The sequence below is a fragment of the Alosa pseudoharengus genome, unplaced genomic scaffold (assembly GCF_046254945.1).
Source record: "Alosa pseudoharengus isolate Yale_2024_CS ecotype anadromous, Long Island Sound unplaced genomic scaffold, YU_APseudo_1.1 YU_APseudo_1.1_scf_12, whole genome shotgun sequence".
NCBI lineage: Eukaryota > Metazoa > Chordata > Actinopteri > Clupeiformes > Clupeidae > Alosa > Alosa pseudoharengus.
In genome coordinates, this window is record NW_027468587.1 from 17,409,664 (window position 1) to 17,434,663 (window position 25,000).

The 25,000-nt window shown below is 48.6% G+C and overlaps 1 protein-coding gene across 2 annotated transcripts in view; it reads right to left on the minus strand.

The window, feature by feature from the left end:
• The window catches only part of LOC143119069 (nuclear factor of activated T-cells, cytoplasmic 1-like), a 76,910-nt gene that overhangs the window by 9,490 nt on the left and 42,420 nt on the right, over nt 1-25,000 (minus strand). For both annotated transcript variants that reach the window (XM_076280318.1, XM_076280319.1), the window contains exon 9: nt 16,860-17,513. In XM_076280318.1, coding sequence (XP_076136433.1) covers nt 16,860-17,513 — 654 coding nt within the window. The remainder of the gene's footprint in view (nt 1-16,859; nt 17,514-25,000) is intronic.

Here is a 25,000-nt window from a genome sequence, read left to right on the forward strand (position 1 = left end):
CACGCACACACACACACACACACACACACGCACGCACGCACGCACACACGCACACGCACACCCCTCTCCACACAACTGAGGCAACCACCCTCCACCCTCAGCGAGCGGAGAGACTAATGACCAAACAAAGACGTGGTGCAAGCAAGCCTTGTCCCCTTCGGGCCCCTGCTGGGAATCGGCCAGCGAGCCACGCTGACTGGCCAGCCGGCGGCCGCTCTCAGATCTCAGGCAGAAGGCCATCCTGTGCTAAGAGTGGCTGTGATGCCAGTGCAGGACCCTGACAGATAGAGATGAAGATGGGTGGAGGTGGACATTGTGTGCTTAGTGTAAGCACTATAAGTGGATGTATTCATATATGTATTCATGAAACACGGGCAGGTCCCACATTACTGCCTTTGTAAATGAGTCAGACAGTGTGGATAAAGATCAAAAAGCTCACAAATCACTCAGAAGCCTGAACTTACTGTACAATCTGTAGTCAAGCTGAGTATACACCTATACTGTGCATGTGTGTGTGTGGGTGTATGTGTGTGTATGTGTGTGTGTGTGTGTGTGTGTGTGTGTGTGTGTGTGTGTGTATGTGTACTGTATGTGTGTATGTACAGTATGCAGCACCGCACACACATGAAACTCTTTGAGGGCATGGCTAGGTTTTCATTAACGAAAGAGCAGAAAGGTAATGGTGAATTTCAAACAAAACAATGAACGTAACTGAGAGGTCCTGTCAAACTTTGACTTCATGACAGATCTCATTTATGTTCGGCTCAAAAACTGCCTCGACTCTGAAATGTGAAGCACCAAATCTGATTGGCATATTTATAGGTCTAACTTTTCAAATGCAGAGTCAATAAGATGGGGCAGCCTTGGCCCAAAGGTACTTAGCCTTATTTGAACTGCATGTGGAATTGATTTGGTAAGGAAGCTCAAGTCAGAATTTGATGCTCGTCCGAAGAAAGACAATTGAATTTCCTGGTACATATTACTTATTGTTTCCCCACAATATCAAATCTACTCTCGGTTTCAGCAGAAACGCTTAATGGACAATTTGCCGGCCTCCCACGCCTTTCTCTCTCCTCTCCCTTCTTGTTTCTTCCTTTCTGCTGCCAACCAAGGGCTGGGTTCAGTTTCAGCTCGCCTAACGCTTTCTCCCACGCTGCCCGCTACACACCGACTATCGGAGAGGATATCTTCGTGAAGGCAGATATCTGACTTCTGCGCTTGTCGGGCGTCTGTCTGACAAGCCCTAGCTCATCGCAAACCCTTGTCCTACTCAGATCCAGTCTGTTCAGTTGTCTTAGTCTTAGTTGTCGGTCTTAGCGTGTTAGATAGACAACCTCAAGGTGCCGTAGAGACAGACAGACAGACAGACGCTTAGACAGACAAACAATCCATAGCTGTTTGAGACAGGGAAGGAGAAAAAAAAACATCTCTGGTGAAGAAAGGGGACGTCTGCATTCCCCATGTGGAAGTATTTGTCAGCTTTCTCTGACAGCTGGAGAGCTCAAGGAGAAGGGGGAGACAGGGAGAGAGAGAGAGAAAGAGAGAGAGAGAGAGAGAGAGAGAGAGAGAGAGAGAGAGAGAGAGAGAGAGAGAGAGAGAGAAAGAGAAAGAATACCAGGGGACCAGGACAGAGAGTAATCAGCACTAATCACCCGCTGGCCTTGTCTCCAGCCTCAGACTGGCAACATCTCCCGCTCCCCTGCACTCCCCCCCCCCCCCGCTCTGTTTGGGTCCGTGTCTGTGTGGTGGTGCTGGGCCAGCACTCTCTGTCTCCAGAGCCAACGCTACTGGAACTCAGCTCAGGATCCAGCAGTAGCAGCAGACACAGCAGCAGAGGTAGCAGCAGACACAGTAGGAGCCCAGTGAGAGGCAGGACTATGGGGCTATAGAGCTACAGTATGGGGCTATAGGGCAATGGGACTATATGGCTATGGGACTATATGGCTATGGGGCTATAGGGCTATGGGACTATATGGCTATGGGACTATGGGGCTATGGGACTATATGGCTATGGGACTATATGGCTATGGGGCTATAGGGCTATGGGACTATGGGGCTATGGGACTATATGGCTATGGGGCTATGGGACTATATGGCTATGGGGCTATAGGGATATAGGGACATCACTGAGAAGGCAGAGAGAGAGAGAGAGAGAGAGAGAGAGAGAGAGAGAGAGAGAGAGAGAGAGAGAGAGAGAGAGAGAGACAGGGGCTGCAGCTAAGCCACACAAGAGCAAGCAAGAGCCATTGAACTCAGAAACAAGTCCCCTCCTTTGACCCTCACCGTGCCCCAGGTATATAATCACACTCTCTCTCTCTCACACACACACACACACACACACACACACACACACACACACACACACACACACACACACAAACACACACACACACACACACACACAATGCAATTACTGCTCCTAGTAAGAGCATAACCTGAGAGGGGTTAAAACGGTGAATTGCATATGGCATAACCCCTGGGGTAAACTAGAGGCTGGAAAGGGGGGCAAAGGAGAGGAATATAGAGAGAGAGAAAGAGAGGGAGGATGAGCAGTTTGAAAAATGGATGAAAATAAATAAAGCTAAAGACACAATTCACAGAAACTCTCACTCTGTCTCCGTTTTCCTTTTGGTCTCTCTCTTCTGAGGTAAAACACACGTGGGAATGTAGATGGGGGGAAGCAGTGGTGCAGCATGTCCACCTGTGCACGTCTGTGTGTGTGTGTGTGTGTGTGTGTGTGTGTGTGTGTGTGTGTGTGATGTGGAAGGAGCTACGAAGGACAAGAGCAGTGTCTCCCGGGTCAGATGAATCACAGCTGTTGCCAGGCTGAGGGATGAGGCCTCTGAGACAGCAGAGTGTCTGCTTAGAGCAGACAGACATACACACACACACACACACACACACACACACACACACACACACACACACACACACACACACACACACAAAACCCCTCTACATATACACACACAGACATACAACGATGTGAAATACACAGATCCACTTTTACACACGTACAACATAGCATCAGAGAGAGAGAGAGAGAGATAGAGAGAAAGAGAGAGAGATAGAGAGAGAGAGAGATTGAGACAACAACAGTGCCAAATTTAGACTGCTAATCTCCAAAGACAAAACCAGACAAGATGAGGAAAAAAAAGAGACTCTGTATTGTTGTCTGTGAAACTACTGTGTTTAGTTTGGCTGAAAATTCAAACATTCTTCTTTCTTTCTCTCTCTCTCTCTCTCTCTCTCTCTCTCTTCCCCTCTGCCTTTGATCACTGGGCGCACGCTGTGTCTCTATCACACCTCTCTTCCTCTCCTTTATTTTCTCTCTAACCTCGCGCCGCTATCATCCACCTCGCGCTTCCTGCAGCACCCCCGGGGGAGCGGAGGGTGTGGGCGTGGGTGTGGGCTAACGCGCCCGATGCCGGTCTCTCAGGGGGGCCGCCGGGAGCTGTTTACATGGTTAGGGCCGATCTCCAGTGCCCTAATCATTGCCGAGCACAAATGAATCATCGAGCAAGTGCCAAACACACACACACACACACACACACACACACATACGCTCGCAGGGAGCTCTGTGTGTGTGTGTGTGTGTGTGTGTGTGTGTGTGGATGTGACTGTGTGTACATGGACTTGAAGACACCACCAGAGTGCCACAGCAACTGAGCTGTGACTGATATGATGGAGAGGATGGGTGGGGGGTGGCGGGCAGGGAGGGAGGGAAGGGAAACACCCTTCTTGTTTTTCTTTTTCACTTACGCACCAACAACACGTAATTGACCTTCAGTGTCGGGGGACACTGGCATGGTGGTGCAAAAAAAAAAAAAAAAACAATCCTTTACCTCAGGACAGAAATATGAAAGTTTCCAGCATGGAAATGATGCATTTAAAAAAAAACACAGCCCACCGCTAGTGCTGTCCATTTCATTTCAGTGTAGCTGTCTGTCGCTGTACATAAAACTACGCGGCCTCCACAGCTGTATTCCATCCTACCTCTGGCTGACCAAAATCAAATGCTCGATCCTCCCGCGGACTCTGAGATATGGAGATATGGAGAGGCATGGAAAACCTACGCTTCGCCTCATTTGGTAAAGGTTCATGGTCAAATAACACCGGCCATCTGATAAACTCCTTCTGACTGGTATGAAGTTAGGGAAAAACAGCGGCCATATTGCGAGGATCGAGATTTCACTTCTTAAATATGTTGGTTGTGAAGTGTGTGTGCGTGTATGTGTGTGTGTGTGTGTGTATGGGTGGAGGGGGGGGAGCAGTGGGGGAGAGGGGCGCATATTGAAGCAATCATACTTTTGGTATATTATAAATGTCTGAGGAAGAATTTGGCCATACACCTGCGCTTTAATGGGATTTATGACATCAGCATTTGTAGTCTGCCTCTTTAAATCACCTGTTAGCTGTCAGCTGTAATGTCATCGTTTTTTTAAGACTCTTTTAAGACTCTTTTCTCTTTTACCTTTTTACCTCTCCAGTCCCTGCTCCCGTCTTGTGTCCATACCTTCCTTTTAAAAGCGCACCTATACCAGGACCTTTCAGAATAATAAAAATAAAAAATCCCTCTTCCATTGTTCAAGCAAAGAGCAGTGAGCCAGGGAGTATATTTCATATTTATAAAACACATTGATATTAATATATTATATATTACAGACTTTCTGCTTCAAAAAGGGCTTAGCTCAGTGTAAGCTTTATTGGTCCCCATCCATCAAGGATACTGAGCTCTGAGGTACCTTTCTTCCTCTCTTTCCTCTCTTCCTTTCTTCCTCTTCATCCCTTTCTCCTCTATCCCCATCTCTATCTTTCCCTTGTTCATCCCCTTTTTTCTCTCTATGTTTCTACCCCTTCCTCTCTCCTCTGTCTCTATCTCTCTCTTTTCCCCCTGGTAAATTTTCTGCCTCACTCCATTTCACTGGGAGTGTTTGGCTCACGGCCCTCTCACATGCCGGATCTTTCCATCCCGAGGCAGAGTTAGAGGACTAACGCAGAGTGCCATCTCCCTCTCTCCTTCTCTCTCTCTCTCTCTCTGCCTTTTATGACCGTGGGGAGTGTGTGATCTCTAACAACCGCACACACACCCCAGAACTGACTCTGACCGGGCCCAGCACAGGTCACTGTCTCTGGCACGAGTCTCCAGTCGAGCACGGATAGACCTTCCTCCTCCGGGCTACGGCTGTATGCTTCTCTGGTTCTACTACCTCCACGAGTCACAGTCCCCAACTCCCTGTGCACCGATCCACTCGCCGATACAGAGTGACTCAACTATGATGAGCACACGCACGACAAGTATGAGTGAAACAGAATGTGACATCAGCTAATCCTGATACTAGCACATTTCACACAGATTTCACAGAAGATAAGCAGAATCCCCAGCTACATAATTATAATCTGTATGACATCATGACTTACAAGAGCACTCTCTGACACACACACACACACACACGTATATATCACACATACACACACACACACATACAAACGCATACACACACACACATACAAGCACACACACACACACACAAAATGCACTCATTGACACACACACGTATTGTTTCCTTTATATATTGTGCTGCATATATGCCTTCATTTAAGTTATAACCTGTGCTCAATTTAAGCTTTGCTTTGGCAATGTACAAGTATAATTTCATCATGGCAAGACATTTTCTTAAATTGAATGGAAAATTAAGAGAGCAAGAGAGAGAGAGAGCACAATTATATTATCTGAATAGCTACCATGTGTTCTTATCATGGTGTGTTGAAATATGCAGGTACTTTTACTTTGTTAACTGAGAGAACAGACTGAGTGAGAAAGAAAGATAAAAACGAAAGAATGAAGACAGGAATATAGTTTCTTTTCTGTACTCCGCCACTCCTGAGAGAGCTCCTCTCTCCCTCTCTCTCCTTCTCTCTCTCTCTCTCCCTCTCTCTCTCTCCCTCTCTCTCTCCCTCTCTCTCTCTCTCCTCAGCACACTTCTCATAGCGGCTGAATTGTGGAGGCGAGTGGAGTGTTTGATAGGCTGGTGACAGGGTGACATAAGGGCACCTCGTGCGCCTTTCTGTTCTCGGGCCAGTGGGGCTCGCTGGCCTGCCGTCACACCCCCCCCCCCCTGCCTTGACCTCCTTCTGGACTTCTTTAAAATGCACATAACTTTTCCCCCAGCTTTCTCTCAGCCTGCATCTGGGGCCTCTGAAATATCCATCCAGCATCATGAACAATTCTGAAACCACGGGGGAATGCTGAGAGTCTGGTCTGACACTTAAACACACGCACACACACACACACACACACAGGTGCATGCCGACACACGTGTGCATGCAGACAGACACACACATATGTATATAGGCACAGACAACCAGACAGATAAATGCAGACAAATACACACACACACACACGTTAAAAAGCAAATGCAGACACATAAAAAGACAAGTCCACATGACCATTCAGACACACACACACAAACACACACAAACAAACACACACACACACACACACACACACACACACACACACACACACACACACACACACACCCTACAGTGAGTGCGAGAGAGACATCAATCCAGGCTGTCATCTGTAAATCTCAGCCGGCCCTTCACCAGGTTACAGCCGTGCGATTTCATCACCTGCAGATTTAATACCCAAGTTGGCGCACGATTCCCTGGGCCTGAGCACATTTGCAGAGCGACTCCTCTGGATCCTAGTATAAATCTTACAGATTTAATATAAACACCTATGTCAGGCGTCTTCTCCAGCATATTTTATGACTGGTACGATCAGACAAAAGAAAATGTGCTAAAGCACTTCACAGGGGTGATTCGAAAAAAAAAAAAAAATAACGGCACATACAACAAATCACCCAAAAATGAGCGCTGGCCTTCACCACTGGCTACCTGTGCTACACTTACAACTCACCAAAGGCTGGACTGAAGGCTGCCGGAAAGGCTAAGCCTCTCACTCGCTCTACACAAAAATCCTCCCGGCATTCTACCTGCGTTAGGTAGATATGACAAACGTGCACGCTCCGGAGATTAGTTCTCCATCCAACTAAATCCTCTCTCTGTGCGGACACGGCGAGTGACCTAGTTTATTCAAGGATTTATGGTTAAGGGACAACCTCGCCACGTTAAAAAAGGCTTTTCTGCTATCTTATGTGCCGAGGCAATACAAATTGACTTCGCTTTCCATATTAGTGGAATTATTACAGTAGTAGTGCGGCTGGAAAATGGAGTGAACGGAAACATATGTTAAGGAGACGTTTTTATGAGCCCGGGGACTGATTGGGATTTGAAACATACGTGGCTCCCAAGCGGGCCGTAAGACACTAAAGCCCGTCCAGTGGAGAGAGCGAGGCGAAGTCTCGCTAGTGGTGCTGTGGCCGCGGCTGGGGTACCGTAGCTCGTAGCTCGGCGCGCAAAACAGGTGTCCGGGCTCCGAAATCAAAAGGGAGACCCAGACGGCAGAGCCGTATTTTATCTCCTAGCGCTTATTACGGTTCAACTTCAACAGGCCCGACGCTCTCAGTAGCACGTACAAGGGCGGCCTCGACGTGCGTGACAATCGCAAGTGGCGCTGGGAAAGGGGATGGGAGCGAGCGGACCTGCCAGGGAACTTCACAGGTCGCGAAACGAACACTCACCCAAACCGCCTCACATTTTCCTTGTTGTCTGTCTGTGGATGTTTTTTTCTTTTTTTGCTCTTTTCCTCTGCCAGTTGTCAGATTCTCTCTGGCTTTGAAATGGGGGTGCTTTCCCCTGTTTCAGAAGGCATGGTGGTGTGCAGGTGCATAGGGACGGAAGCTCTGGCACCTAGTCATTACCACATCACACAGGAACATACATACTACTACACTTAAAGTACATATTACACACACACACACATACACACACAGAGACACACACACAGACACACACACAAATATACAAAAGCCACCTCAACTATATAATATTTCTCGCAATTTACACCCTTGTTTCTTCAAGAGTCCTACAGTTACGTAATATTACATGTTTTCATCGCCATCTGCACTTGGCACAAACACACCACCACATTTCCAACCTGTGCCTTAACATACTGATGAATCATAATCACAATCCTGTTCACTCGGCCTATCCAAGAAAAAGCTAACCAACCGCTGAGCCACATCACGGATGCTTTTATGATACAAACCGGCCCACAACCCCGCCCCATCACGAATCCACCATATTCTCTCACACGTGACTTCAGGAGTGTTGGTTCCTCACTGAACTCACTGTCCTCACTTTTCCGAACTCACAAACTCTCTTTCTCTCTCTCTCTCTCTCTCCACCAGATGCTTCTTGTGCGTCTGTTCCCTGGCCTTTGTAGACCCGCGCAGGAAACTGATCCTCCACTGCTGAAATCTGGCAGGGTATCGGTCTCGAAGACAGAGCGAGAGAGACACCGAGAGATATGGACAAAAGCGATAAAGCATGGCGAGATAATAAATTGAACTGTGAAATGTTCACTCACACGAGCCCTTAAGCTCATTTCGAAGGTCACTTTTTTGTTTTTGCTGGGGAGCAGTTTCAACTTCCGTGCAGGGATGATTTGTGAGTCGGGTGCACCACTGACACAGGGATATGCAGTAGTTTATTGGCCGGTGACAGAAGCTACCGGGGAAGGTTTCTTTTCTTTCTTCTTTTTCATTTTTTTTTCATCCATTTTCTTTTTTCTTAACCAAGGCCTTCGCCGAGCTTAAGGAGGAGAAGACAAGAGGGTTTGCCAAAAGTAGCAAAAACCCTCGGCTTTCCCCTGTTCTGTCTGGCTAGAGTACAGCCGCTCGGTTGACTTCCGTCGTCACTACGGGATACTTCTTCACCAAGCCGACATATTTCAACAGGGGGGAAAACAAATTAAGATATTTTATGGAAATGATGTTGGGGAAGATGAAACATAAATTTACAGTACCGTCAAAAAAATTACATTTACAGAAAATTCCTTCTTACCACACAGAATGGTACTCAGTCATATAAACCTAGGATTAGGGTCATAACCCTCTCAGTACAAAATGAACAGAAGCAATTATATCATTGACATACAGTATGTACCATTTCAGAAAATTCAGCATCACAATGCCTGTGGTTGGATGTTGGATGTTGGCCACAGCAAATAAATAGGTATTGACAGCACCATGCATGAACAGCCACACATCAACCTCAGGGACTAATTACTCTATCGAAAAGCGCTGGACCAAAAGCCCACACAAACGGCCAAGACCATCCCATCAGGTTGGGTAAAAAACCACAGCATCTCCAATCCATCATCTTTAGGTTGTGGGGTGTCTGTGGGGAGGAACATGTGGGTACACAGGAGGGCATGAAGATGCCCTCACTATGCCAAGCCACAGGCCACACTCCCTTAGTGAGGGCCTGACCTTACAGAGAGAGAGAGCGAGAGAGCGAGAGGGAGAGAGAGATAGAGGACAGAGAAGGAAAGGGAGAGAGAGAGGGAGAGAGATAGAGAGAGATACACTTTCCACATGCCATATCATGGCAGCCAAAAGACACCAACTGGTCCCATCTCGGTAATTCATCACACCCGAAAGCTGTTTAAAACGGGGCAAGTTGTACTAACCTACACTTATCTGGGGACAGATGGACAAACATAGAGGTACAAGCAGAGCGGTAGCCATCGCTTTTAGTGCGTGGCAGAAAAAAAAAACTGAAAAGCGACTTCTGGGCTTAGAAGTAGGTGTCTCACACAAAAAAACCACCACAGCAGGAATCAATCAGGCAGAAATACTTGCATCGTGGCCATTCCCAGTCTTGGCACCCCATCTCGGTCGACCATTATTGCATAAAAAACGCTTGGAACTTTCTCCTCTTTTCTGAACGAAAAAATCTGCTCTCGGACCTAAATGCATCAGGCTTCAGACATGAAGAAACCCAATTTGTTTAGATAGAGAGGCAGTTACGCACCAGACAGATTCCTCAGCGCTGACTGCATGTGTAGTGACGGACTGGCTGGAATTGGACCGCTCTGAATGAACTGCGCCACAAAAGAGACTCGGCAGGGGAGAAAAAGAGGCACACGAACGAGGAGGGGAGTTCAGCGAGCAGGGGCTACCTACTGAACAGACCTAACGCAGCGCACTACTCACCACCCTCACACCCCACAAAAAGAGAAATCAAACCGCCGTCCAATTAAATGGAGAAGAATACAGTGACATTTGACTTGGGCAGGTTCTGCTAAGTTCACTATAAGTGTGTTGAACTCTTGGTTTCTGCCCTCTTTTTTAGTGTGAAAAGGTCTGAAAAAAGAGACACCATGTCCCAGAGGGGCTTTCTTTTCTAGATTCCCAGCCATTTCGTTGTGGTCATGATCAGCTCAGCGATTGGCAACGCCTCTTCCTCGAGCACGCTGTTCGCGCATACAGGAACGTATCCACATCGGCCACGTCGTCTAAGCCAGCAAACACAGAGTATTCTGACCATCACGCTGTGCTGGGCTTGCCAACCTCCCGAAAAAAGCAAGTGGTCTAATGGGTCCAATGTGGAGGCCCACATTGCAAACATGACTGTCATGGCCAGCCAGAGAATTTGCAGATAAAACGTTGCACTGAGAGGAAACAGATCGTGGACGGCGGACCCGAGCGTGCTGGAACGGGCCGAAACGGGTCTGCGCGGTGGAAATCTCGTGTCACTCAGACGCAGATCTCTCAACCAAGTTTCTGGTTCGTGTCTGATGAGCTCAATTTGATCCACTGACATCATCCCCCCCCCCCCTCGCCATCCCTGACGCGCCTGTCTTTTATTTTCAGTGTAGTCACTTTACACGGAGATGCAACATCAGAGAGACAGAGAGAGGGGGAAATTGAGCAGGTCTCTACGCATTCATGTTCAACATTTCCACCTGACACCGACGATTCCCTGACAACTGCTTAGTGCAACATCAAAGAACACAGTGTTGCGGGAAAACTAATTACCTTTTGTCATGACCAGCACTTGCTGTTAACTATTACGACTGCCCCCCCCCCCCCCCCAACAAAAAAGAAAACACAAAAGAAAAGGCATAGCACAAAGATCCAGTAATGGGCTTGGTTTCCATTGATGGTAATCAGTGTCATAAAGCCCTGAAATCTCTCATTTCTAGGCTGCCTTTGAGCATCGCAATGGCTTCATAGCTGTGTAACCATCGCCTTAAGCCTTCAATGGCTGCCTGAGACCGGCACACTGGTCTCATATTATTTTTTCCTACAATTATAAGTTCCCCATAGCTGATCCGCATTTATTCACCATCAGCTCCAAACAGTGCCAGGAAAACAAGATTCCTAATATGAAAACGCAGCAATAATAACAATCTTAAAAAATCCACATCCTCCCCTCTGTCCCCAGTCATAAATAATAGAAAAAAGAACACGAACCGTGCTCTATTTTACCTGTCAATAAAAGGCCAGGGGCCACTGGGAGAGTGTGGTCTTGACACTACACTTAACCAACAGAAAAGCTCAGAGCGGAGGCGCAACTGAAAGCCCCAAGTAGTAAACAGCGACTGTCCGGCGGGGTCAGGGGTCCAGAGCTGAGTGCAGGAAAGAGCCCACTGTCTGACGGCTGAGCCGCCTCAGTAAAGTGCCAAGGAGAAAGAGAGAGGGAGAGAGAGAGAGAGACGGAGGGAGAGAGAAGGTTCCAAACAGATGCTAGTCCCATTACTGCCCCCCATACCTGACCCTAGGTCTTTAATGTTGATCAGACACACACACACACAGACACAGACACAGACACACAGACACACGCACGCACACACACACACACGCATACACACACATACACCATACACACGCTTTCAAATGGATACACATACTGTATTCCCAGTTAGTGCCAGTACCCTGCCCCTACTGCGATGTTAGCGACTCAGCATGTTTTGAGAGCGGGCCGGTCAGGCAGGCGGGCGGACGGACAGGACGGACGCGCTCTCAATCATCATTACGGGTTTCTGCGGAGTCCTGGGGCCCGGGCCGCCTGCCAGCACGCGTAAGAGTTTCCATGAGAAAAGCCTTCAGCTGCCGCCAGAAAAACTATAGTAGGAGGGGTGGTGTGTGTTTATGTGTGTGTGTGTGTGTGTGTGTGTGTGTGTGTGCGTGTGTGTGTGTGTGTGGGGGGGGGGGGGGGGGGGGGGGATGGAGGTCGGAGGAGACTGGGGATCCTCTGAAATTTAAGAATGCTACTCTTCTAGGAATCACAGACCAAAAGTCAGGAGGCGAAAAGTGAGAGGAGGGAGAGAGAGAGAGAGAGAGAGAGAGAGAGATAGACAGAGAGAGAGAAAGAGAGAGAGAAGGAGAAAGTGAGAGAGAAAGCAACAGAAAAGAAGGAAAGTATTCTTCTCTGGTTCCTTCACAGACTAAATAGGCATTTGTGAATAGGGGCCCACTGTATTGGGCTGCACAGCACAGCTGGGAGAAATCTGCGTCCCTGATTAGCCCTTGTGGCGCGTGGCGCTCCGCTCTGCTCTGCTCTGTGAGATCACCCAACAGCATGGCAAACTAATGAGAGAGGACACACAGCAGCAGCCTCGAAACAAAACACACACACACACACACACGCACGCATGCACGCACGCACGCACGCACGCACACACACACACACAAACACACACACACTCACATAAAAACAGGCGCACTCACACACACATAAAAAACAGGCGCACATACACACACACACACATGCAGAGACATACACGCACATGCACACACAAACAAGTACAAAGGCGCCTTCATGTAGCCTGTGAGTAGAGGCCAGTAAGCCCCAGTCAGTAAGTTGGGGAGGTGATGGCTAATGAGGCCCAAAAGCCTCCAGACCCTACTACAGAACCCAGAGCCAAGTCCACAATGAAAAGCAAACGCCAGCAACACACATGCACACACACACACACACACACACATACTCGCAGACGAAGGGGAATATGATGTCATCGTCCAACTGCTCGAGCTCAAAACGTGTGACAGAGTATGCCATCATTGCTAAACCCTCCCCCCACCCCCCGCACACCCACTGCACCCTCCATCCCCCCTCACCCACCCACCTTTTATGGGTTAATTAGCAGACTATAACAGGGCTAGCGTGAATACCGCTTCTTTTTTTCATCCACTGGCATCTATTGTTTTCGCTCTGTTTTCCCGTTTATTGCCGTCGCATGCATGCCATTATCCTCGATTGCATATTCATCGTAAATGGCTGTGGATGAAAGCACTCGCAGGGGTGACTCAACAAAGCAACTTTATTGGACATTCTGGACATTCATATTGGAAATTTCTGAGACCGGTAGTCATGTGTGTGTGTGTGTATGTGTGTGTGTGTGTGCGCGTGTGTGTGTGTGTGAGAGTGGTGGGTGGGTGATGATGACGTTACACAGGTGCCACATCCCAGGGGCGATGTTTTTTTGCGAGCAGACTCTCAGTGGACAGCGCCTGGCAGTGGCTAGTGCTGCCTGAAAGAGCCAGCGGCAGCTGGCCACCGTTCTGTCCGTAGAGAGCGAAAAAAAGGCGCCTAACCAATCACAGCCCCCGTCTCCAGGTGCACCCCTGTCCCAAGCACAAGCGCTCTGCTCAGCATGTGTGTGCTTCTGCCAGCCGGGGAACAAGTGAGCACCGGGCTTCTTAAGTGCTCCTCCAGACCTTCATGAGTCATGGCTTTTGGGCGTAAATATAAATGCACATAAATGTACATCAGTGCGACTACTGTGCGGAATAAACCTAAAAATAGCGAAACCTTTAAAAAAATAAAAAATGGCTTCAAAAGTTTCTCTGGTGCGTGAGGTCATGCCCTCTGTGCTGGTCTGGGAGTCCAGACAGAGTGGCTGTCAGGTGGAGAGTGTTGAGTGCCTGGGGGTAGTTAGTGAGGTTGACATACTACATGCCACTCCCCCACGTCCACCATGGTCCCAAGCGCTAGAGGAGCCATGCTAACAGTACGGTAGTTAGTCGTTGATAACTTGAGTGATTTCTCGGGGGCTATACAAGTGTGAGAAGGGTCGAGGGTGGATGTGAGCACATTTGTGTGTGTGTGTGTGTGTGTGTGTGTGTGTGTGTGTGTGTGACTCTGAAAGACATTTCCTGAAGCAGGGGAGGGGGCAGCGGAGGAGGCCTGAGGGTCTCTGGGAGAGCTCATATGTCCCTTTTTTTGACACGGAATCGAGGTCCGGGGACACCCGACGCTGACGCTAACTCACCGTCGGCAGGGGTGAGGTCATCGCCTTGTCTCTGTCACTGATGGATCTCCCCAAAAAGTCTCCCCCACATACACACACACACACACACACACACACAAACACACACATACATACACACACACACACACACCCACACACACATTGTGCCTCAAACTACACGCTCTACTTGCCTTCAGGCGTAATGCACATTGAGAGAGAGGGGGGTGGGAAAAGCCAGTCAGCCGCCCACTAGTCTTATTTATTTTGTTTTTGGCTCATTTGAAGAGACCGGAATGGGGGGGGGGGGGGTTTGAGTTCAGTTCTGCATGGGCGCGGATGCCTTCGGAGTATGCTGTTACCACCGCACACTTACCGGGACTCCAGCAGGGCCGACCACAGGCGCTCGTTTCGAGACATTAGATGACGCGAGACAGGAGCTTATTGAGGCTTTATGAGAGGCGAGTGATGTGATTCGGTCGCCCTCCGTCAATCAATACGCATTCCTGCAGGAGAGCTAATGCAGCTGTAATCACAGGCTGAAATGCATTTGGGCTGGGGAGGACTCAGGAGATGGGCCGCACTAGAGTGACAGGAGATTGGGTGGTGCAGTGCCCAAACTAGGTTACTTGGGTGGTTTTTGATACCCGCACATCGAGCAAATCTGGACTCGAGACCTATTGTAACGAAATTCAGACGAATGGCAAAGTAAACTGACCTTTTAACAACCTTTTGAGAGGCATGCGTTGCAGCTTGGGTTTCACCCACTGGCTAAGGGCTTGGGGCTGAGCCTAAGCTTGTTAACCGTCCTTATTTACTGTGTTTCTGAAAACTTTTAAGTAAGTCATAAATATACAGGATGGGGGTGTTCTACGTGGCTTTAGATTTCCTTACAATAATTACAGCCTGTTTGAACTTATGAGGGGTCATTCTCTATGCGTTTCGGTCACAGACATACCGAAAGAATCTAGCAAGATAATCTGCGACGCAGACACATAATAAAACACAAGCTTTGCTTCTGAGAACTGAAGGGCCTATCAAATGTTGCGTTTGACTAAATTTGATGTTTTCTCATTGTGCTCATGGCAAGCGGATCCCTGTGGGCTTCTGTCAGTAGGTTATTAATGAGCTGAGTAGGAGTTGACGATATGGGGAATTTCGCTGACACCGGCATTTTTGACTCAATCAAAACCCCTCTAAAACCCACCATCACCGCCATCGCAACCTCTGCTCCCGGTCCTTCAAACATCAGTCGCCCACTCCCTGCTTTCAAAAATTCGACGGGTTGTCAGCCCTCTGATCCGAGAGCGCTGTTTACGTGTCAGGCGGACAAAAGCTGCACAGGAAGTCAGTGACGTCCCTCAGTTGAGTTGGGACCTGCTCTTGGACCCCCCTAGAAGGATGTAGCCCCCCATAGCCTTTTTTTTGGCAGAGTGCAGAGGATGCATAGCCCACTTTTATTGCCCTCGAAACTCCCCAGTTATTTTGGCTCCAGTGGTTTTGGAGTTTGTGATTGAAGGAGAATGACCAGAGGGTGAGAGTTTCCTCGCTGGCAGGCACGAACAATTATGAGGGGAATGTGGCACTGAGAGGAAGAGTTTGCTTTGTGTGTGTGTGTGTGTGTGTGTGTGTGTGTGTGTGTGTGTGTGTGTGTGTGTGTGAGAGAGAGTGTATGTGAGGGGGAACACACAACAACGCACACACACTGATCCCATGGGCGTTGGCAACCTCGTGATCACAGTGGGGGCTCAAGGGAGCACCCCCCCGTCCCCCTCCCCCTCCCCCCATCGACCCGTTCAACCCCAGAGCTTTCCCCGATGACGACAGCTGCGCCACGGAACCCCTGCAGGGAAAACAAGCGAAAACAAAAGAATCTCCTGCCTTTTGCTTTGCGCTGCCTTACTCTGTCGCTCTCTCTCTCTCTCTCGCTCTCTACATCCCGTCCAACCGAATGCCAGTGAGAGGAGGGGAGGAAAGAGGGGAGAGGAGGAAAAAAAAAAAAGCGAAATCAACCCCTGTCCCTCACAGGAAGCCCCTACCCATTGTTTTGCTTCCTTCATTAGTCCTTGTGTCAACAGTTGGGCCCAACACGCGTGTGCCACTGTTTGTGTTCGGCCGCTCCAAGCCTGACCTCACCGAGTTCTGCTGTTTTGACAGATTGTTTGAAATCCCACTGCGGTCATATACAGGCGAAAAAGGTGAGTATTCATAGCAACAAAGCAAACAGTGCTCTACCTGTCGAGGCTTTTTAACGATTTTATTTTTTGTCTGTGCTCAATAAAAGTGGGGTGGGGTGTGGTATTTAAGAGATCAAGGCGAATGCTACATTGGGCCTTTTATGGGATGAATTCCCCTACCGCCGTGACGGTGAAGCATGACCTATTTCATGAGATGGCGCACTTTCATACAATGGAACGTGCCTGTACAATCGTGCACTTTTTACAGTAAAGATCAGTATTTTTTACAGTATAGATCAGTTGGTAAAGAGGTGAATGAATCTGACTGTCAAATGCTGGTGGTTGTTTGTCAAACGCAGCATTCTTTGAAATTCTTTCATGCAAGTTTCAAAAAGAGGGACTTCGGTGATGCACTTTGGCAGTCTTGGCCAAAAAAAAAAGTTGGTTGTTGGGTCAAGAACAACAAATAGAGGCACTTGTGTGACGTGTGTGTTCATTGACAGCAGTCCACTCACCATCATCCAGGTACATCTGGTCCAGCTCCTGGGGCTCCTGCTTGACGGTGACGGATGGTGGACTGTCGGCGGGACTGCCTTGGGTCTGGGCCCCAGCCGGGGGCGTCTGGCCGGGGCTGAAGGACGGGACGAAGGGGCTCTCCGCGGAGGCCGCACCCGGGGTGGAGGGGTGGGAGACCGGGGAGGACGAGGGGCTGCTGTTGGGGTAGAGGGGGTGCGGAGGCGGGTTGTAGCCGGGGCTGGCCAGGTGCGGGCTGCCGCCCTGGGTGGAGTGGAGCAGGGCCAGGGACGGGTGGTGGTGGTGGTCCGGCGAGGCGGGAAGGCCCAGGGATCCCCCCCGACCGGCCGTCTCCTGCAAGGGAAGCGGGTGGTGCGTGGGGCTGCTGGGAAGGCACTTGGGGTAGGCCACGACTGGGGAGAGGTCGTGCAGCTTGGGGCTGGAGCTGGGCGGTGAGGACGGCGACGACGAGGCGGGCACGGCGCTGTGACGCTGCGGGCAGGACGGGTACCCGCTCACCAGGCAGCCGTCCACCTCCCCCAGCGGCATCATGGGTGTCAGTCTCTGCTGGCCGTAATAGGATTTGGAATGCATTGACATCACAGATGGCCCCTGGGATTCGTAGTCGTCACTAGGTTCTGTTTTAATCATAGGGACTGGAATGGGAAAGAGAAAGAGAAAAAAAAAACGAGAGGAGAGAGAGAGAGAGAGAGAAAAAAGAGAGAAAAACAGAGGGCAGGTCTTAATAAAAACGTGCTGGAGGTCCACGTGGCCAAGTCCAGTGAGTAAGAAGTGAATAACGGGAGTTAGTGAGAGGGGATTGTGGCTAGGGAGACTCTGCCACCAGCCAAACAAACAAGGCAGCCCCGTGAATGGGTCTCTGTGTCAGTGTCTGTACAGCACTCCCACCCAGCTGAGAGACAAAAAAAAAAGAAAGAAAAAGAACAAGAAAAAGAAAAGGAAAAAAAGACAAAAAAAGAGAAAAGAAAGACAATTTGGATGAGTCATCAGAGTGGAGAACCACAGCTGGCTCTAATAATGAACAGGCCCTATTTTCTTTGGATTCTCCCTCAGCTCTGATATCCTATAAAAGAGCATTTTAAAACAGCGAGCTGCTGCAGGAGCCTTAGACCCCAAGGGCTCCGCGCTTTCAAAGTAATTGTTGCACTCAAGACAAAAGTGAGCAAAAGAGAAATGGATAGAGAGAGCAAGAGAGAGAGCAAGAGAGAGAGGGGGGGAGGGTGGGGGCAGAAAGAAAGGCAAAAAAACGAAAGAAATAAAGAATGAAGTAAAGAAAGAAAAAAGAGATGGGGAAAGATAAATAGAGGGATGATTCGATTTTGATTGGATGCCTATGGCTCCTTCAAGGGGTTCACTATGCCTGTGGTTTCAGAAGCACCAACGTGGCTTTAATGGGGCGGGCGCAATGACCTTATCTGGCTTCCTACTGCTTGCCTTAGTCAAAATCAACCTCCATTTTGCGTACATTTCTGTAATTTACTGATTAGTTTAGATTACTTCAGACTGACAATGATCATCGGTTTCCTGCGCATCATCAAGATCGGCTTTCATGGGGGAGACATGACTCAACGTGGCATGCTGTTTATGTGAGGCTTAAACACAGCTTGGCCTTTAAAACATACGGAGACAAAACTTCAACACCGAGCGGAGCTCAAAAGACAAGCACAGCTCAATTAAAACAATGAAGCTGATAATTCGAGTGCTTTTCAGTAATGCACAGTAACTCTGTGGAGAACATCTAGCCAGCAAGACCTCTCATTCTTCTGAATATCTAAAGTGTTTATTGAAAACAAATCTGAGTAGTTCATGTATTAGGTCCAAAAATTGACCAACTCACTTAGGAAGGTAACTTGCTGTAGACGTGGTGCTTTAACAACATGCTTTGATATATGAGAGATGACTGTATCATGAGGTGTGTGTTCGATCTCTTGAGTGATGATTCTGCCTTAACACACACTAGCACTCTGAGGGTGGGTGTTGATGAGGCTCACCCACTGGGAGTGGACCGTGCGTCATTCCGCTGTCTCTTAAGTGACGTGGGAGTGAGGCTGAGAATCCCTCTGGAATGGACGTCTCAGGCGGTGCCCGACTAGAAAGTTGTCAGGACCCCCGGTGGGATCTCCTGCAGACACTTCAGTGTGGTCCACATAAGGTCAACAGATCACTGTACCTCAGTACTCTCAAGGTTCACAATGCACTAGTCTAGTGCCACTCTGCCTTAAGACCTCTGGTACCCCAGAACCTGTCTGACTCAGTCTTTTGCACCTACATCTGGCATTGCACTGGAAACACCTCTAAATTCCCCTCCTGCATGGTCTTACAGTGTGATGTCATTTCTGTGCAAATGGAGATAAAAAAATTAACTTTATATTGGTGCAATAAGGGAACACATTAGTCAGAGAAATGTCTGAGAAATATGTTTGCTGCGGGGCATGAATAGCGTAGAAGAATGTACTGTATGCCCTCAGTGCAGTGCAAGTGGATGCATGTCCATGTGTGTCCTCACATAGACGCTGTCCTCAGACTAGAGGGCATTTACACAAGTGGCACTAGTCTCCCGTCCTGAATCTCAATTTGCTTATTCTACCTCTCCGTCTCTTCTGTTTTTCTTTCCTATTTTTCTCTCACAAATGCACAGACAAACACAAACAATGCCACACAGACACACACACACAGACACATACACACACACACACACACACATACACACACTCACACACTCTCTTTGCAGGGCCTCTGGGTGACAACAGGCAACCCTCCAGCACTTCTCTCACAAGTCTCTCTCTCTTTCTCTTTCTCTCCCTCCCTCCCTCCCTCCCTCTCTCCTCAGGCCCTGGATGCCTGTGTGCGCAGCGGAGAGAAGATCCACCCCACCAATCCCATCCCCAGCTGGCTCGCATTTCCTCCCCAACCTGCGGGTTATGGCCCACAGACAGTTTACGCTTTGCACATGTTTTTTCCCCTCCTTTCACTCACCTCTCTCTCTCTCTCTCTCTCTCTCTCTCTCCATCGCTCTCCCTCTAGGCCTGTGTCTGTCGGCTCACATTAAAGTAATCAGGTTTGATCTGGGTATAAACCGAGCGCCAGATTTCTCTCTGGAGGGCGGGGTACTGGGAGGAGAGTCTGCGCGCGCGCGCGCGCGTGTGTGTGTGTTTGTGTGTGTGTGTGTGTGCGGGGGGGGAGGGGGGTGTGTGTGTGTGGGCAGGTTGTCGCGTGAGGGAGAAAGCACTGTGCGCCACTGACGGTGCTGTTGGGATTCGCGAGGCCCTTCTGTTCGGACTATCAGCGACCGTGGCGCCTTCTCCACTTACTCCATAAAGGGCCGCCTGCACTGCACTGCACTCGTGCTCTCCCTCAGCCTACCGCTCCTTAATGGCTCCCTCATGTTGGACGGAGAGCAGGAGTCGCAGCGCAGAGACCCAGAGACCCGCTTCATTCACACCCACTTACACAAAGGATATTATCATGCGCCCGTCGCCAACACAGAGCGCAAACACAGATCGATGCCAAAGAGTAAAGATGAGGGAAATGAAAGACCATTAACAATATTTTGGCATCACTGACACAGGACGAAAAACAAAAAAAACAGCCTCATCATTGAGAAAGTGTCTTATTTGGCCTTCTGAAAAATGTCACACAAGTAACATGGAATCTGATCTCATTAAATTGCAAACTCACTGTCGATAAGTGGGACGATCAAGAAAATAGTTGCACCTTTTTCAAATTAAGCATCCTTCACCAGAATTCCAGCCATATATTAGAACTGCATTTGAAGTGTAGCGATAAAATGCATTACAAAGGAGATGCTAGTGAGGAACGTGAATGTCATGGCGCTACACGGCGAGCCAGGTTTGGGTAAGATGGAGACATTGCGACACGTGGAGGTGCAGGTGGTGCTTAATCAAGTTTTGCGAGGCTGGACGGGCACTCATAGCATCCCTGCCTGGGCCCAATCTGGAGGAGCACGGGGGACCCGCGGGAGGTGTGTGTCTGTCTGTCACTACCCCTCCACGAACTGAGGACCAGCTCCCACGTCCTGGACAGACACTGGCCAAAACACACAACACAACACAGAGACACACACACACACACACAAACACACTCTAAACAATACACACTCACCACAATACACGCACACACACATACTGTACACACACACTACTGACATATGGATACAGCCAAGAAACTCAGCTTGCCTTGACTGCTCTCCAAATATGGCACATGTTCAGCGTCTAAAAATGGGCCGGGTCGTGGTCAGGTGACATTTGAAGAGACGCGTGGCCACACATCACGCCACGTTGACGTCACACCGGTGAGTGGGAAGCCCGTGAGGCTCGTGCCGAATCCTGAGGTCCGCTGAAGCCCGGCTGCCGTGGTGCCACTGGGACCAGAAGGCCTGGTGCTAGAGAAAATAAACTGGCTGGTGAACGGCTCGCCATTGTTTCTGTCTGGCACGGTACCTCGCCACCGGTTCTCCGACCGCAAGCCCAAGGATCGAGCGTCAACCGCCGACGGTGTTATTAATAGAACACGATATTGTGAAGAAATCTTCAAAACGTCTTGTAAAAACAAGGGGATTCCGAGAACTGACTTCAGCTCGGGCCCTTATTAGAGCCAACACTTTTTAAGCGTTTGGTCTTTCATGTGGCCAAGGCAAGAATGTTTCTTGTTGCACGAGTGAGAAGAGAGAAGGGAAGAAAAAAAGAACAGGGAATGACACGTCATGACTTTACTCACGCAAGAGTTACTGGATGCGCGATCGGAAAAGTAACGTTAGCACTGGGTGCTTGCGGTGGGAAAGGATGCTGTACACTATGAACAAACCCGATCCTCTGTTGATTCACGCAAAAAACTCACCCAAACCACAATTGCTCCTAATACCCTCTTACCGAAACCAAATATAAAGGACAGACATTCTGATCAGAATCTTACTAAAGTACACTCACCAGTCATTTCCAATAATATCTTTTAAGTGTCTATCCCTGGCATCTAAGTGCACTCATGTACTGCTAGTCCTTGAAGCTGAGTGTACTATCAAATGGAACAGACAGTACAGTTGAATTTGTTTTGATGGTACACGAGGTCAACGAATGGAAAAAAGGGTTTTTTTCAGTACCTGCAGCAGACCAGAACAAGTTTATTTTGTCTTTCTTCCTCTCTCTCTCTCTCTCTCTCACTCTATCTCTCTACAGCTTTTAAGCGGTAGAGCTATTTTCAGCTGTGTGTTTTTTTTTATATAGCCCGCATCTTTCTTTTTTTAAACCCTCCGGCAAACGCTGGAGGGTGAATGAGATGTGCTTCAGTGGTGTCAACAACCACAATAGTGCTTGAAGTGGTGCTGCAAGGCGACGGGGGCCCATTCAGATGCGCCGAGGGGCGGAAGCGCTGACAAAGACCTCACGCTGGACCGACCCATATTACCTTGCCACAGCCTGTTTGCTAACACCTTCACTCATAGCTCTGTCGCTGTTTCTCACACATACACGCACGCACACACTCTGTCTCTCTGTACCTCTCTCACACACATACACACTCATTCATACACATACTCCGTCACTCTCTCTCTCCACACACACACACACACACACACATACACACACACACACAGCCACAAACATCTTTTCTCTCTAAGATAGGCCATCCTTTTTTCCGACGCCCATCACACTGTTATCACTGATATTATTATTAGCTAAAAACCTGTTTGCCTTGGTGACAGAGATGTAGTTGCACATGTCAAAACAGCCTTCATTTCCTGTAGCAGGCTCTTTTTATACCCTGTGTTTGCCTTAGGCCATAAATGCTCACCTCAGTGTTTTTGCGAAACAGCACGTGCTATGGCAGAGCAGACCTCAACATATGATTGCACAGGTGAAATAAGACAAACTAAACAGTGAGAGAAGCCAAAATGACACCCTATTGAGGGTCTTTATCTCATATCAGAATGTCTGTTTCTCATTATATAACAGAGTTATATCAGAGACAACTCACCTTGGAATGCTCACCTTGGCCTTTTTGGGAATGTGCTATGTCAGAGCAGATCTCTACATATGAGAGTGTAGTTGAACTAAGCGAAACCAAACGGTTAGAAAACAGTGAGGGTCTTTCTTTCATAATAGAATTTCTGAGAGAATTGCACAGAGAATACTGTGTATGCAGTGGGCAGAAATAAATAAACTGGTGGAGCAGAACCATTTAGTCACACCCTACCACATAAACACACAATACACAGCCATGGCTGCCAAACGTAAAATTAGACTCTGATGCTTCCATTTGCTGTATAACTGCTGTAATTAGAGTCCAGTAAAAGAGTAGAAGAGTGTATTTATAACGGTGAATAGGTACAGCGTTTTGAGTGGGAGAATAAATACATGCACGGCAGTGATTCACTCTATATGTGGCCAGTGACTTGTCTGGTTTATGTGTCTAGGGTTTAGAGGAACTGCTATTTATTGTGTGCGATGAGCAACAACGTGACAGCTGAGGCATGCTCCGTAATACACAGCTGTGTGGTCCGTCGGAGGGCAGACAGCGTGCACAGAGAACAGACGCTGGACACAGCACAGGTCCTCCAGGGCTGGGCTAGGTCTGTGTCGAATCGAGTTTGCACTGGTTTAGGTTAGTGGAGCGCTACCCCAGAGTTCCCTGTGCTTCCTCTGACCGCAAGACTCCAAACAACGTTTCTGTGTCATCTTGCCCTCCTGTGTTGATGCGTCTCTGACTACGGCGATGCCGTGAGTCATGGTGTTACCTCTGCTGTGGCAGCTTTCGAAGGTAACCGTAGCGAGGGTGTCGTTTTTGTGTCTTATCATAGTTAGACGTTTTGAAAGTGTTGACCTTGCGGTGGCCTTAAAGGCCCCAGTGTACCCTCGTCTTCTCTGGGATGCCATAAAATGCTAGTTTAACTGAGGGGGCCAGTGGGGGCCAGGGTGCTACATTACCGTAAATGAGGCACATTGGGGGTCACGACCTGACCTGGCCAGCTGTGCTGAACTTTCACTTTATGACCGATCAACCTGTGAATGCTTCAGGTGAGAGGATAGAGCTTTTCACAAAGGAAAGGAGAGAAATGGGAGAGAGAGAGAAAAGGCTGTTTTTTTCCCCCTTTTCTCTCACGTGCTGACATAAGGGCCCCTGTCTCTCTTGCCCTCTGCGTCTATTAGGAAAAACGGAGGCTCAGCGTTGAGTGTGGCTAATGATTGGGATGTGACCCCGCCGGGCCTGATCAGGTTCTGACACGCATCGGGAAGAACCGCACCAGGGTGAGACAAAGTGTAAAGGGAGAGAGAGAGGGAGAAAGAGAGAGAGAGAGAGAGAGAGAGAGAGAGAGAGAGAGAGAGAGAGAGAGAGAAAGAGAGAGGCACAGAGAGGTGAGGTGTGAGAGCTGCGGCAGCAAGGTCAACTCCTTCAAACTATCAACAAAGCCCTGAGGCCTTGTCAATCAGGGGGAGAACACACACACACACACACACACACACACACACACACACACACACACACACACACACACACACACACCTCAGCAGAGAAAAATGCCCATACTGTAGCAGCGCAACCAAATAAACACGGCTCACGTGCCTCGCCCTCGGCTCTGCTCCTTCCTGCCCGCCTGACTCGGACGGACTTGACTCATTGTTTAAGGTTGAAAGGAGTTAGCGTTAACGCAAGAAAAGAAAACAAACCAAACCAGCCGACCAACCAAGCAACCAGGCAACAGTAGTTTTAGTCATAGGACACAGAATGAGTATTGAACACATATGGATAAATGTATAATTGCTGTAGCATCATGGTGGATGCACTTCTCTGGACAGTAAAAGCATGTCTTGGGTATGCCTATCATTACTGATGAATATGTACACACTGGTATTGCATTCACTCATTTAGTGGACATCAGTTTTAAGTGTCTAAAGATTAGATATCCTTAAAGAGTTGCACTTTAAACTATTAATTGTCATATTTATTGATGTCATTGTAAGACGCTTTGGACAAAATGCAGTGGACACTGTCTTCCAATGTCTTCTTATGAAGTACAGGTCGGGTATGTCAGTAAATTAACTTTGTGTTGCAAGGGCCTTACACTACCAGATTCTCTATAGGGCCATATAAGTGTTTGTTCTGGCTGTAG